The sequence below is a fragment of the Asparagus officinalis genome, chromosome 10 (genome assembly GCF_001876935.1).
Source record: "Asparagus officinalis chromosome 10, Aspof.V1, whole genome shotgun sequence".
Classification (NCBI taxonomy): domain Eukaryota; kingdom Viridiplantae; phylum Streptophyta; class Magnoliopsida; order Asparagales; family Asparagaceae; genus Asparagus; species Asparagus officinalis.
In genome coordinates, this window is record NC_033803.1 from 42,087,428 (window position 1) to 42,103,824 (window position 16,397).

The following is a 16,397-nucleotide window of genomic DNA, read 5'->3' on the forward strand; positions in this document are numbered from 1 at the left end:
ATAATTCTACATAGCAATTCATACTACAATTCACACTAATCAGTTTGGGTTTATTCTTTACAAATCCATAATCAAACTTTTCGCCATAGAATAGTCTTACAAAACTAGTCTTAATTCATTTATACTTTCAAATTGTTGATCCTTTTTAGTTAATGCTGTGTGTCACCATTGAGGAATGATGAAAGTGTTGTTGAGAACGTCGTCTGATCTCAATATATTCTCACTATATGGACAATCATTTGGGATCCTCTTTGGATTAAAAGTACTTCCTTGAGTAATATGATTATATTTTGAATTTAAAGAAGTATCACTGCTGTACAAATTAAGAAACTAGTCAAATTTCAAAATAAACTATAAAATTAACTTGTGATCGTGAAAATTAACAGGTTCATGTGAAAGTTAACGAGTAACTGTGATAGTTAACAGACGACAGGAATAGTTAATAGGTTCATGTGAGAGTTAACATATAGCCGTGATAGTTAACATACGACAGGAAAAGTTAACAGGCTCAGGTAAACGTTAACAGATAGCTGTTATAGTTAACAAACAACAGGAAAAGCCAACGAGTTCACATAAAAGTTAACAGATAGCTGTGATAGTTAACAGACAACAGAAATAGTTAACATATAACTGTTAAAGTTAACATTTAAAATGGGTCTGTGATATGAAACCTAAAATCACAAAACTTACATCACACAAACCCCAATTTTAACAAGTTAATGATTACTTACATTTTAGTTAGAACTTTTTGCGTTTTGTCAGTTATAATATCTCTATAATATTTTCTTTGTACACGACCTGTTACTATCACATTTCAAGAAATCATCTCTTTTTAGCATTTCATCAAACACTCTATGGGTGATGATAAATTTTTAGCCCAAGTAATTTTATTTTAATCCGCAAGCCAACTCATCCACCTTACAAGCATTGTGACAAGCAACACATGTCCCAATATCCTCATTATCCTCATCATCCTCCTTCATTACCCACTAGATATGAGTATTAACCCTAACCTTCATCTCCTTTCCTTCCCATCACCATGGACCTCACTAGTTCGATGAGTTCGACCTCTCCTTTCTTTTTCCTACTCCTTCTCCATGCTCCTCTCCATCCATCTCGCTGACTGCCTCTCCTTCTCTAAGCCTTCTCAATACTCACCTAAGATGATGGGGTTGGAAGGTACGCTCGGTGGTGACAGAGGAGGAGCCGGATGAGGAAGACATCGGGGTTGGAGGGTAAGAGGAGTAAGAGGGAGAGAGGAGAAAGGTAGAGTTAGGGGAGAGGAGCAGAGGAGAAGAGGAGGAAGGGCCAGTTATGATATTTTGGGATGAGTTTTCATGAGAAGAGGCTAATTTCGAAAGAGGAGCACAAATACATCAAATACATGAGTTTTTGGGGCCGGACCACATTTTGTTGGGTCTTTTGGGGGCTAAACATCATAGGGAAAATTCCATGGCGTTGGGCCACATGAGCTTTGTTATTTTTTTGAGGCTTATGTTTTGTATTTGGTACCTATTAAGCACTAGCAACTAGAGTCTCATGCCAATAAATTAGCTATTTAAAATATAATTTATGCTCTATATATGTTTTTTGCAATACTTTGACCATAATATGCTATTTGTGGTTCAAGTGTTAAATTTTTTGGTTTACATGATCGCTTGGTATAAACCTTGATGTGTTTATCTCGGATTTTTAAATTTAATATGATTTATTGTTATAGACTTTGAAGATCGTATGCCTTGTCCTATTGTAAATATTACACCGCATATTATCGTTCTCACCAACAATACTTTAGACTAGGTGCCTATGGGCTCTGTACATAGCCTGTAGTTTTTAGGCTCTTAGACAGACACCTAAGCGATTTTTAGGTGTTTTTTTAGTATCTAAAGAGGAAGAATTTTTTTTTCAAAGAGTCAAAATCATATCCTCACCGTTTTTTGTGATGAACTTGGACAAATTTTCCTAGTTTTTAATTTTGTGAGGTGTTTCCCTTACATTGTGAGGTCCTCGTGTTTTGTATTTGGCACCTATCAGACACTAGCAATTAGAGTCTTATGCCAATAAATTAGCTATTTAAAATATAATCTACGCTCTATATAAGTTTTTTGCAATACTTTGACCATAATATGCTATTTGTGGTTCAAGTGTTAAATTTTTTGGTTTACATGATCGCTTGGTATGAACCTTGATGTGTTTATCTCTAATTTTTAAATTTAATATGGTTTCTTGTTATAGACTTTGAACATAGTATGCATTGTCCTATTGTAAATATTACACCGCCAAATTATCGTTCTCAACATCAGTACTTTAAACTAGGCGCATCTGGGCTATGTACATAGCGCGTAGTTTTCAGGCTCTTAGGCAGGCACCTAAGAGGCTTTTAGGTGTTATTTAGTATCTAAAGAGGAAAGATCTTTTTCAAAGAGTCAAAATCATATCCTCACTGTTTTTCTGTGATGAACTTGGATCAAGTTATGATCTTATCCATTTTAGCCCGTCATGTATTCTTCGCCTCATATTTTGCTCCACTGGACAATAAACCCCTTTTTGACTTGGAGAATCCACTTGACCTGTCCATGTTCGCCTAGGCTCTCGCAAGAATTAAGTGAGCGGCTTGGATACCTTTTAAGCCTAGGTGACCGTCTAGTAGGACTCCCAGATTGTTTTTTAAAACATTGTTAAGAACATATCAATATATAAGAATGTACGATTTTCCTATATCTTTTCATGTTGATGTCCCATGTGCGTGTTTATGCACAAGGGGTCTGTTTTTATGTACTAAGATGCACTATTGTAATATACCTCTAGAGCCATGCTTAAGGAGTCTTACACAATGTATTAAATATCAAAATATTAGAAATATCTTATGGCCAAAATCCATATCGGATTGTGAAAATCGGGGATATATTGGTGATAAAATATCAGTGTCATTTTAGATGATGTTCATATGTAACATAACATTGTAATATGTATTCAAAACATATTAATGTATTCTAAACATAAGAAACTACAGCATGAATAATGATATACGATGTTTAGAGACATTAGATACAGGTATAGAGAGAGAGAGGACATGAACACAGTTGAGAGAGGAAGACAGAGAGAAGGGGTAGAGAGAGAAAGAGGAGAGAAGGAGAGAGACAGAAGGGTCTGAGGTGGAGTTGAGAGAGAGAACTGAGAGAGAGAACGGGAGGAGGGACGGGAGAGATTTAGATCGCCTAGTGTTTTTGAGCTGGAATGCTGAACGAAGAGGGAGGAGAAATATGAGATTGACTAGGGATTTAAAGTATTTAAGTTCGGGAATTTATTAAGTTTTCGGGTCTGGTGGGAACCAAAACCAAACCCAAACTCAATAAACCTTTTCATTTGGATATTAGCCAATACCGGCCAATATTTCCTCAATGAAACATCGGGTGATATTTCCGATATATTGGAAAAAGTGGCAAAAATTGGAAAACGATATTTTTCATTAAAATTGTATCGAAAGGGCATCAAAACTGATATATCGGCTGATAGCGATATATCGGCCAATATTTAATACACTGGTCCCACATCACTAAGTCTTTTTGGATTATTTTTACCCTCTGCTTAATATTTAAAACATTGGTCCCACATCAAAACTTCCTTGTCATTCTTAAGGATTTTGCAACAATTTCTTAATTGATTTCTTATTTTTACAATCATTAATTTCTGAGTTTTTCTTTTTTTAACTTTCTAATTGTTAACTTGTTTATATTTCATGAAAAGTCCCGGCATTTTTGCCTGCTAATAGCATGAATGCTAAGCCTGTCTTCTAGCTTTGGTCCAGCTTCTGCTTTGCACAACATTTCTCATATGTAAAAACTGCAGCCATAGTTTCTAATGTATCTTGCTGTTTTGGGGGTTTTCCTGGAGAATGCAATGTGTCTGTGAAATCATCATCTAGGCCTATCTGTGAAAATGGTATCGGCTATCGATCAAGGCTACGTAAAATATTTTACAAGGATTTTGGGGATGGTCATCTGCCTCACATCGACCCTCAAAATGCTGCTCTTAAAAACTATGGACAAGATGGGGCTTGCCATGCACCTAAAGACTGGTCGATGTCATCTAAAATTTTAGAGGAAGGGGGGATGTCTAGAATAAGTATTAAGATGGTTCATTTCTACAGAAGCCGCATTCCACCATATAAGAAAGAGCAAGGATAATTCTGACTAAACTACACTCTTCAAACTGCTCTTACACTACTATATACAAATGTGTGGATCCTTCCGAACTTTAATTGCCATCAAAGTTGATGAGTCACCAAGGACCCCACAATCTTGGGTGTAGTAGATTGGGAGTAGTTTGTGAAGTGTAGTCTAGCTATCACCACTCAAAGAGTGAAGCAACCTGTAGCCAAACAGAATACACTCCCACTGTGTGTCATACAAAACATGAGTGCAGTATATCAACTTGGAGCCTAGGCATTTTTGGAGCTTTTGATATGAACAACTATAACCTTTTATTGGATGCATATGTGACAACTCTGTAGTTATATTTTGCATGAAACTTTGTTGAATTCACTGAATATCTTTATACTACAGTACTTAATGTTGAATTCAAATAGTTTCCGATTATGTTCTGAGTAACTGTTTCATCATGAGTACAGTATTTCAAGTTTTTTTTATTGGTTACGACTAAGTTTCATTGCAACCTGTTAATAGTTTACTGTGGAATTGCCTTTGACATTATCACTTGGATACTATGTTTGTCTTTAAGAAACTCTCTGAAACACAAAAAAGACAATAGATACTAATTATATTGACAATTGTCTTGACTCTTTAGTTTAAGTAGTAGAGGAGCTAATTTTAATCTCTTTTTTCATTGCAGCTACCTTTACCTTACCTTAAAGTAGGATACTTGAAAGCACCACCTACTAAGAACCCAATTGCACCTCACGCAGATTGGGAGAGGTCACAATTCGTTCTGAACCACGAAGGACTTCAGCAGGTCAGATTGCTAGCTTTGATCCATATTTTCCTTAACATACCTTTATATTTTAAATATGAAATACTGTGTCATGTGAATTTTATTATCTGGGAAAAGATTCCAAGTTCAGACTATTCCTAACTCATGTTCGTCTCTTTTCATAATTGCACTAATTACCATCCTGGTTCTTTAAACTGATTGGTCAAACATTCATGTTTATATCTGTATAGGCAGGAGAAGGTTTACTGAGCATGAGTTTGTATTCCAGCTATACTTCTATCTCACCATCATTATTATTATTTTCTTTATACTCATATATTGAACTTACAACTTATCTAATTCCACAAAATGCACATGTAGAACTAATGCCATCTATTCATGTAACTATTGAGTTGGGTAAATTTAGGGCGTATGGAAGATTTTTAATGGATTGTTCATTACATTCAAATTTTTTGGGTGATGACTGTACTCTGGAAGAACTATACCATGGCTTTTTGTCTCATGATGAGCAAGCATAATTCATATGTTCCTTCATCTGTATTTTTGCATTTAATGAAATGATATCCTTCCTTGGTCCATTTTGTTTAAGGATTTTCCAAAAGAGTTCCTCTCATTTGAAACAAATGTCATGATACTTTTCTAGGGCTGCAAATTCCTAGGATAAATTAATTAATCAATATGTCTTGTGTTTTTTAAGAATCTCATTGAGAAACATGAGTCTTGACCATTATTCATCCAGTTTGCAATCAAATTATGTGATAAATTTTTCTAGAGATTTAGAGTAACAATGCCAATATTGACATGCTGTGAAGAAAACATTGATATCAACAGATATGGGAGTTTGACCATTGATCAGGTAGCTAGCAATAAAACTATGTGATACGAACAAATAATAATGGAGATGAATTTTTTCTTCTTAACAAGCTTGGCAATATAACTTGTAGAGATGATGTGGGCTAAGTATCACTTGCATAAACGCTATGTGACATAACAGGCCACACTGATAGAAGTTTCTATAACAGTAGATCGAAAACAATAATAATGCAGCAATATTTGTAGGTCTGCTTGTGTTGCATGCTTTGTATTTCACGATGTACCCATGTAGAAGTGTTTGGGAGTTCAAGAACACTTCACATTAAATTTAGATATAGGAAGCTAGCATCGGTGTGGAATTGGTAAGAGATGGCTCGAAGATGAACCAGCATGCGTTTTTTTCCTTGTTAGACTAAAATCATCAAAGTTAATATTTAATTGTGTATTTTCAATATAAAATTCTATCGTATTTATATATACGATGATAATGATTTCCAGGTCACTAAAGGGGACAAGCAGTTATCAGAGAGCCCTTTTGGAAGGTTTCAGGGATCTCCACATGCAGATAAATTAATTAAAGTTGACATTCCAGATATTGTCTCTGTATCGGCATGTGCAGACCTAACCCTTCCACCTGGTGCAGGCCTTTGTATAGATACAATTCATGGACCGGAGTACCTGGTAAGTCTTTCCTCTCAAAACTGATTCATTATTGATTGAAGCATTTGATGCATTTAAATATCTGAAACAATATCACGTGTCATGAATTACCCAGGCATTTTTAGCTCTTTCAATCGATAATTGAATTACCTCTTTTGTCAAAGTGGCTACATGGCATCCTGAGAAAATACATTTTATGCACAAATTGGTCTAGTCTTATTGCCACTAGATCTGTTTTTTTTTTTCCGGACTCGTGTACGATCCTTCATTACCCTTCTGTACATTCTTAAAGTTCATCATTCTTCCTTCCTTTCTTTTCCTTTCTTCATCCATTTTCAACAAATGCCATATTCTGAACATGAACCTAGGACTTTCCACGATAATTTCCAGTTTTTTACCACTTGAATGGGCCTCAGGCTAACATCCTTTCTTTCTACTTCCATTTTCCTTTTTTCTCGTTTTGAAGGGCAGCCAATGTCTTATTCTGAATGTGAGCGTGGTGGGACTTTCCACGATCCATCCCCAATCCCTTGCCACCTGACTGCTAATTCTTTACCATCTGATTAGACCTCTGGGGAAAAATTCAACTTTGTGAAAGCTCTAAATCAAACCAGGTCATGCGTTTAGATAGTTGCTTTATAAAATTGTATTAGTTTTTCTGTTACACTAACTCAAGCAAACCCACCAAAATTATAAATTTTTTCAGTTCACCACCTTACTCTTCTACAATGATTTGGTTTTAAAACCACCAATGTAGTAACCCACCTAAATCATTGGTTTTTTACAATGCCACAAGATCTGGAGTTTGTTCTCTAATATAAAATTGAGAACAAAATACAAACATTCATAATCTCAGTTTCAGGTTTGGTTTGTCTTTCTTGGGAATAGGATAGTGATTTTTGTTGTTTTGTGTTGAAGTATCTATCATGGCCAACGGTATGCAATATGTAGCGGGTCATGGTACGAATTTGTGTATGCAATTCTCCGCTTAGAAAATTTTGATTCGAGGATGGTAGCTTGCTTTGTTAAACAAGTTTGGTCATTGCTACGGTGTCAACTTTTCTTGGGTGCTCATACAGTTTTCCAAAGTGTATTGTAGAAAACTAGAAAGCATAGGGCTAATTATGCATTTCAATATTTTTTTCCATACAAAATATTAAATACTTTTTTTATGTTTTTTATTTTTTTGCTCCATTTTTCGTATTGGGAATCATGGTTTCATTTCACCTTTTATTGACATGTATTTAGTTACGATAAAGTCATTGACTCATGTATACTATTGTGCGTCTCCTTTCACTCAACTGTGCACATTGCATTGCGTATTGCATAAATGCACTTAAAGGGACTTTCTATCCCACATATTTGTAAGCGGTATGTCAATTTAGGGGAATTGGTTCGCAGATGCACCAAAATCTGTTTGCAAGGACTGTATGATAGTTTGAGGGGGGCCCAAGGAATTGCACAAATATGAAATCTATACAGAGAGTAAATCATTAATCAGAAACTTTTTGTTCATTATTTTTTTTTATTGCTCCTAGTATAGCACTATTGAATCAATAATCAATATTTGATACTTCAAATTTCAAATCTCACATATAGTAATTGTTAATAGCCCATATCAAGCTGTACTGGTCATTACCAATGTCGAGGGTGTTTAATTTTCAAACATGAAACATGTCATTTCTTTGAAAGGAAGAAAACAGTAGAGAGATAAATCATCATCATCCGATTAAGCAAATTGTCTAATAGGTCATATTCATTTAGGATAGTTTATGGGCAAGAGCTTGCGAATCTATGAGATGCTTCATGAAGCCTGTATCTGAACTTTAGTAGGCCTAGTTTCAAACCTTTGTACTGAAAAGAAAAGTGGACAGAGAATGGGAATACCAAGTGCTGACACCATACTCTGTATGTGCTATTGTCATAGTGTTACATACACACAAACTCCAGCTGCTAATGCTGCATCAGCGCATTGCTCTCTTTTCAGAGTATACATAACAAATTTTCGAACTAATTTTCAAACAACTTTTCATATAACTATTTGGCTCTTATATCTGTACGGTGTTTAAAGGATGGCTGTCTATTTATGTTCACATATTATTATTAGAGCTTTTCTAGCATAATCTTTTGGCAAACCAACTGGTATTACAAGGAACCATCACATCTTTGTGGTTTCAACCAGTCTTAAGGAAAAAAATGAGCTGTAGTCATGAATTGCACTAGTTTGCAAGTTAGACTCAAACTACCAGCTTTGGATTTCTCTTTTTTTTTTTTGATATTTTGTAAAGGGTTATTAAGTTCTTGACCTCAAGAGCCCCAGGTGCACTCACTCAAAGAGAGCCTTGACTCTTGGAGCAGAGATTCTATAAAAAGATGGAGAGCTTACTGGGTCAATCAAAACCAACTCTGTAGCACTTCGGGTTCTCTCAATTTCATCCCAGTCCATTCCATGATAAACGGGCTTTGCAGATCTATAATGTAATTCAAAAGAAAATAAATATTTGATGTTTGGTCTATGCTATTGAAGTGTGCAAATTTTCTAACTATCTCTGTAAATGGAAATTATGTCCCAATTAAGCTTTAGGTATATGTAGAAAGAGATAATTGAGAGAGCAAAAACCCTAACTTAATTGATTTATTCAGATACTAGAGAGATATATATATAGTCATACAAATAGGGGTATGGTTAACGGGTCACAGCCCATTAACCCAATACCCAATAGACTTAATCTAACACTCCCCCTCAAGCTGGAGCATAAATATCCACCATGCCCAGCTTGTCACATATAGTAGAAAACACCTTTGAAGAAGTAGCCTTGGTAAGAATATCAGCAAGTTGTTGTGAGGACGGAGTGAATGTGAGAGATACTATCTTCTTCTCCCAAGCATCTCTGACAAAATTGCAGTCAACTTCAATATGTTTTGTCCTCTCATGAAACACAGGATTCTGTGCAATATAAATGGCAGACTGGTTGTCACAATGCATTGGCATGGGTCCAGACTGAACAAAACCAAGCTCTGTCATAAACTTTCTTAGCCACACCATCTCACAAGCAGTGTGAGCCATTGCTCTATATTCGGCCTCTGCACTAGATCGTGATACTACATCTTGTTTCTTACTTCTCCAAGTCACAAGATTACCTCCAACAAAAGTACAAAATCCTGAGGTTGACTTTCGGTCTCCCATGTCTCCTGCGTAGCCAGCATCAGAGAAAGCTAGTAGAGAGGTATCATCACGCCACAAATCAACATTTGCCTCCATTGGAGTGCTTGTAGGTTTGCATTCGAAGAGACCTGCTTCTTCTAGTAAATCTAGCACATACTTTCTTTGGGACAACAACATGCCATGTTTTTTATATGCAACTTCAATCCCAAGAAAATACTTTGGCTTTCCCATGTCCTTAGTGACAAAATGACGGTTTAGATACTCCTTAGTCTCAGCTAAGGCAACAGAGTCACTCCCAGTCAGCAGAATATCATCAACATATACGGCTAAAATAAGCAAACCAGTTGTTATGCGTCGAAGAAAGATAGAGTGATCAGACTGACAACGTTGAAAACCAACATTAGAAATAACCTTGCTGAACTTATCAAACCAAGCTCGAGGACTCTGCTTTAACCCATAGATGGCCTTTCTCAGCCTGCAGATAAGATTCTCCCCCTGAGCAACATACCCAGGAGGTTGCTCCATATAAACCTCCTCGTCCAAATCACCATAAAGGAAAGCATTCTTCACATCTAGTTGGTGCATCGCCCAATCCATATTAACAGCCAGAGAGAAAAGAATTTTGATGGAGTTGAGACGAGCAACGGGAGAAAAGGTTTCAAAATAGTCAATACCATATGTCTGGGTATATCCTTTAGCAACCAGGCGAGCTTTATATCTATCAACAGACCCATCAGGACGATATTTCAAGGTATACACCCATCTGCAGCCAACCACAGTCGCTCCAGCAGGTAGAGAGACCAAATCCCAAGTCCCTCTAGAAAGCAGTGCATTCATCTCCTCATCCATAGCCTGTTTCCAGACAGGTACTAACAAAGCTTCCTCATGTGACCTGGGTAAAGATTTAGTGGACAATGACAAAGCAAACTGACGAAATGATGAGGTGAGACGGTCATAAGAGACAAAAAAAGAGATAGGATATTTTGGGCAAGACCGTTTACCTTTACGAAGAGCAATAGGAACATCTAAGTCAGAAGAGATATGAGGCTCGACATGAGATGGACCTACAGCTGGAGAAGAAGAGTCAGCAGGAGCAGAGACAGGTGTATGTACTTTAGGACGGCGAGAGTATGTCAGTAGAGGCTTTGGTGCAGTAGCCTTAGGAGCAGATACCGGAATAGTAGTGGGAGCCGTAGAAGGTAGTGGCACCTGTGGACTGACAGAGGTAGTGGAGCCAGAGGAAAAATATGGGACAGACTCAAAGAAGGTAACATCAGCAGAAACAAAATATCTCCTGGTGGTCGGATGATAGCACCGATACCCTTTTTGAGTACGTGAGTATCCAACAAACACACACTTAATGGACCTAGGAGACAATTTATCCAAACCAGCAGTCAAATCTTGAACAAAACACGTACAACCAAAAACTCGAGGAATCACAGAAAAACGTTTTTAGCAGGATAAAGACAGTGGAATGGTATCAAACCATCAAGAACAGAGGAAGGCATGCGATTAATCAAATAACAGGCAGTGAGGACAGCATCCGACCACAAGTACTTTGGAATATTCATATGTATCATCAGTGTTCTAGCAACATCGAGAATATGTCTATGCTTCCTCTCAGCAACTCCATTTTGTTGTGAAGTGTGAGAGCATGAAGTTTGATGAATAATACCATTAAGAGCACAAAATTTTGAAACGTCATTTTTCATATATTCCAAAGCATTATCAGTACGAAGAATATGAACAGAAGTAGAGAACTGGGTTTTTATTTCATTGTAAAAAAGTTCAATAACATGCGAGACTTCAGACCTCTCTTTCAACAAATATAGCCAAGTCATGCGAGAGAAATCATCAACAAAAACAATGAAATATCGAAAACCCTTCACAGAGGGAACACGACAAGGACCCCAGACATCAGAATGAACTAACTCAAACGCAAAACTACTGCGTTTATCGACACGACTCTGAAAAGAAGCACGATGGTGCTTTCCCAGTTCACATGACTCACAACCTAAAGAAGAAAGAGAAGACTGAACAGGAACTACCGATCTAAGTTTCTGTAGTGAAGGATGACCCAGACGCCAGTGCCACAGTAAGGTAGAATCAGGCTGTACTGCAACAAGACCAGCACCCGACACACTGTCGTCCAAATAGTACATACCTCCTCTCTCTCATGCCCCGAACCAATCGTCATCCCAGTTGCTAGGTCCTGAAAAACACAATAAGAAGGAAAGAAGGTGACTTTACAGTTATTGTGCTTTGTAAACTTGCTAATGGATAATAAGCTAACATAGAATTAGGAGCATATAATTCAGTGAGTTTCAAAGAGGAAGTAGCATGAACTACTCCAGCACCAAGAACTGGAGAAAGTGTACCATCAGCGATGCGAATAGAGGGAAACTTATCAGAAAGATGTAAAGAGACAAAACGATCCTTTATACCTGTCATATGGGATGAGGCTCCGGAATCTAGTACCCATGGTTCATGAGGAGAAGCTATGTAAGCATCCATACCTGAAGAGGATGCATGAGTAGCCGAATGATTGTTCTGAGAGAGCTCTAGCTGGCGTAACCTCTCATAATCTGCCTGAGAAATCTGAACAGTAAGAACAATAGTAGCTGGATCACTAGAAATAGTAGTAGAAATAGGTGAGCGAGTCGACTCGGCATCGGCTACTTGGGCCCATTGAGGGCGACCAAACTTCTCCCAGCACTTCTCAGAGATATGATTGGTCCTCCCACAGTGACCACACTGACGTGAACCCCTATCAGAATCACCCTGTCTCCCACTAAAAGAGCCACGTCCTCCCAAAGAATCACGACCACGACCACGACCACGACCACGACCGCGGCCTCTGCCTCTACTAGAGAACATGGCAGACTGATCCACTGAAGGTGGAGACGGTGCAGAAGTATCAGAAGAAACACCAGTAGAGACCTGCATGACTCTGGAGAATGTAGCAGTCAGTGAGGGGATTGTATCTCCACCCAATATCTGTCCTCTCACCTGGGACTGCAAGTTAGGGTGCAATCCAGAAAGAAACTTGGACACTGTCAAGTCACGGCGATATCCCAACAGCGTCGCCGCATCAGCGTCTGCAGGCTGATGCATCTCCAGTTCGTCTATCAGTCCCTTTAACTCACCAAAGAACTCCGGAACTGACCTATCTCCCTGTTTGAGCGTAAACAGTCGCTCATAAATCTCAAATACACGGGAAGCATTCTTCTCATTCCCGTACATAATCTTCAGGCTGTCCCACATCTCCTTCGCAGTTCAAAACCTAGTCCTAAACTAATAACACATTAAATTCAAATCCGAATCCTAGTCCTAAACCAATAACACCTTAAATTTAAATCCAAATTCTAGTTCAAAACAAATAACACCCTAAATTAAAATCCAATAAAAAGTCCGAGTCCAAATCAACAATCCTCAACCAATAAACCCCCCTTGCTTGGAGAAAGGCGGCTAGGGTTTCAAGCTCTGATACCATGTAGAAAGAGATAATTGAGAGAGCAAAAACCCTAACTTAATTGATTTATTCAGATACTAGAGAGATATATATATAGTCATACAAATAGGGGTATGGTTAACGGGTCACAGCCCATTAACCCAATACCCAATAGACTTAATCTAACAGTATAGTTAAATCACCTCATTTGATTTGACGTAATAAGTACCATTTATTGATTCTGAAATGCATAAATAATAATTTAAACCCTATGTTATACAACATAGAGGCACGCGTGCATGACACACACATGTACATGTTGAAATTAATTACTTACATGAGACCAATAATTCTTTTTTCATTTATATGTTAAATCAAATTTCTTATAACATCTTTTTGTTTCTTTTATTATGTATATTATAAGACAAATTTTCAATTTTAACCTATTTAGAACATTTATTGCACAAATCAATCCCTTTTGTACTTATTTTTCAAATTCAACCCAGTTTCAGCCATTTTCAGCCACCTGACTGAAACTGAGTCGAATTTTAAAAAAAAACTTACGAACTTCACGGGACCACATGGCTGAAACTGGGTCGAATTTGAAAAATAAGTATAAAAAGGGTCGATTTTTGCAATTAAGTTTGCAAATAGGTCGAAACTGAAAATTTGTCTTATATTATAAATTATAAAACTGCTTATTTTTTAAGTAGATATGCAAACAATCTCTAAAATTATAGTTATGAACTAAGTAACAATCTCTAAAATCATAGTTATGTTCTGAGTATATGCTAAAATGAACCTGACCTTTGTCCAACAAGTTCAGAAAGTGGATGTGTAGGATATGCGACGAAGAAATATTTGATGAGTTTTTTGAGTTGAAACATGTATTATATAATTGAGTGCGCATTTAAATAAATGAATGTATATATTGAAGAGTGTCCAAGGATTGTCGTTGCCTGATACGGGTATACGGGTATGGGATGTGTTGGGTATAGTATCAGTTCCTAATAGAAGTGTCCATGCAACATAGTTTTGAGTCTTTAATCTTAAGCATCAAATCGCATCCTTTACTGTGAGGCTTCAGAAGCCACCCAGTATTCTGAAGGATTTTTTTAGTTGCATCTTCTTGACAACTTTGGCAAGAGCATGTTTTGCTTATGGTGGTGAGCATAGTCCAAGAAATTACTGACAAAACCTGTCAGTTTCTTCTGATTATTTTTGTATGAAACAACATAAATAGTGGAGAGTTTGTAATAATATTTCTGCCATTTTGAAGTAAAGTGTCAACTCTCTTCTATGTCTAAAGATTTTATGTTTAGAACATCACTGGTTAAACATCTAAAAGCTTGCCAGTGGACCTGTAGCCTATAAGCTTGATGGCTAAGGCAGATTGTTCATGAGCATCTCTAGATTGAATTATGAAACGTTTGTCATGAATTTTGGATGTTCATGAGCATCTCAGTTTCGACAGTGCTGCGATGCACACCTTGTGAGGTGTCCTTATATAGTTAAACACTTGAACCATATTTTCCGTAAAAAAAAAGGTTAATTTACATTATGACTTAGGGGGACAATTGCACCACTAATAACTTGAAATCTGCCTTATGATTTCTTCTTAAGTTGGCACCCCCACCCCACAAAACAACAGCCCTCCCTGCTGGTTCTGCGCATGAAATATCTGCACCCGAATACACTCACTTGTACTTATTGTTCACATTACATGCCAAATATAAAATGTATTGTGTTGCATTCCCATCAGGTACTATAGTTTTACAATACTAGTATAGTGCACGTGGTTTACACGTGGGCATACTTGTGAAATAATTAATTAGTATTATCATTTTGATAAAAAATCAAAATTTTGTAGCTAATATTAATAAATGTGATATTTTGGTAGTTATTCTTTTAATAAATCTTAAATACTTTTTTGGATGACACTTAGGTTCTTGCTAGGAAGTTCAGACAAAAACCCTAAACCTGATGCTCACGATGCACATTAATCCTCATGTTTAATATTTTTAAATTAAAAATATAATGATAGCTACACTACTTCACTTATATTATTTCACTTATGTTATTTCTCCATTACAAAAGAGAAATTTTAGTGCCCTACAGTTACAAAGGGACGTGCATTATTGAAAGATGCACTTTATTCTATCAAAAATTTAAAAAAAAAGGATAAATATTTTATCTTTTGTGTCGTCAACAATATTAGTTTGACCTGAAGGGTTCATGCACCTTCCGGTAAATATAATATTAATATGTTTAATTATATAAAATTAAAAAAAATTTAGATTCTATTTGTAATTTGTTTAAAATTATTTTAAAATATTTTTTATGAACTATTATTTTATATGTTATATTATTATTTATCTTTATGAACTATTATTTTATATGTTATATTATTATTTATCAATGTATGTTTTTTATTTGTCGTAAAACAATCATATTATATAATTTATATATTTATCAATGTATGTTTTTTATTTGTCGTAAAACAATCATATTATATAATTTATATATGTGTATGTGAATATAACCATCAAATTTACACTCAATTTTATACAACTAACGCACAAATTTAAATATAATTGCAAAAGAAGAAAACAAATGAGGGAAGAATCTTGAATTGAGTAACTTATGCTTTGACTTTCATAATAAAAACCTTATGCATTAAAATTCCTAGTAAAAGATTTATGCATTGAATTAATGCTAGTGGATGAGGGATAACGGATCATTAATTAAGTGAATTGAGGAATTATCAAACATAGGAATTATAAATATTAAGAGGGGCAAAATAGGAAGTCAAGTTTTGACACCAATATTCTCTTTTATAAGTAGTATAGATTATTAGTTTTATTTTAAGGTAATAGTACCGCAACCCCTTCCCCCCCACCGCGTGCGTTTTCCTTCCGGAAATGGTTTTCCGAATCTGCCACTGCTTTTATGGGGAAAACTCAGTTGTTGAATTGTATTTCTTCAAGTACGTTGTTATTCTTGCTGATGAAACACCTTTGCTCCACGAGGGGATTAGGCTACTCAACAACAGGTTATCATTATCAAGTTAAATTTTTGCTGATGAAATACCTTATTAGCTGGGTGGGGGGATTAGGCTACACATTGGTTACCATGTGAACTTCTGCAAATTGATTTTGTTTGTTCTTTTCACTGAATAAGTAACCTCTCCTGTTTGCAGCTATAATTCTCGGCTCGAAAGCTAGTCTTTCGTCTACTGTCAAATGTACTACTTTTAGTTTAGATCCTAGATGCTAATTATATGCAAACAGGTTGCTGACACATGGGAATCTCTGGATGGATGGCTAGATGCTATCCGGCTTGTTTATACCATCTTTG

General features: G+C 36.3%; 1 protein-coding gene across 1 annotated transcript in view; it reads left to right on the forward strand.

Annotated features, from left to right (window-relative positions):
* The window catches only part of LOC109826675, a gene marked incomplete at its 5' end in the record, with an annotated part of 41,942 nt that overhangs the window by 18,725 nt on the left and 6,820 nt on the right, over positions 1–16,397 (forward strand). Inside the window, 3 exons of the mRNA XM_020393696.1 lie at positions 4,852–4,971; positions 6,262–6,444; positions 16,331–16,395. Coding sequence (XP_020249285.1) covers positions 4,852–4,971; positions 6,262–6,444; positions 16,331–16,395 — 368 coding nt within the window. The remainder of the gene's footprint in view (positions 1–4,851; positions 4,972–6,261; positions 6,445–16,330; positions 16,396–16,397) is intronic.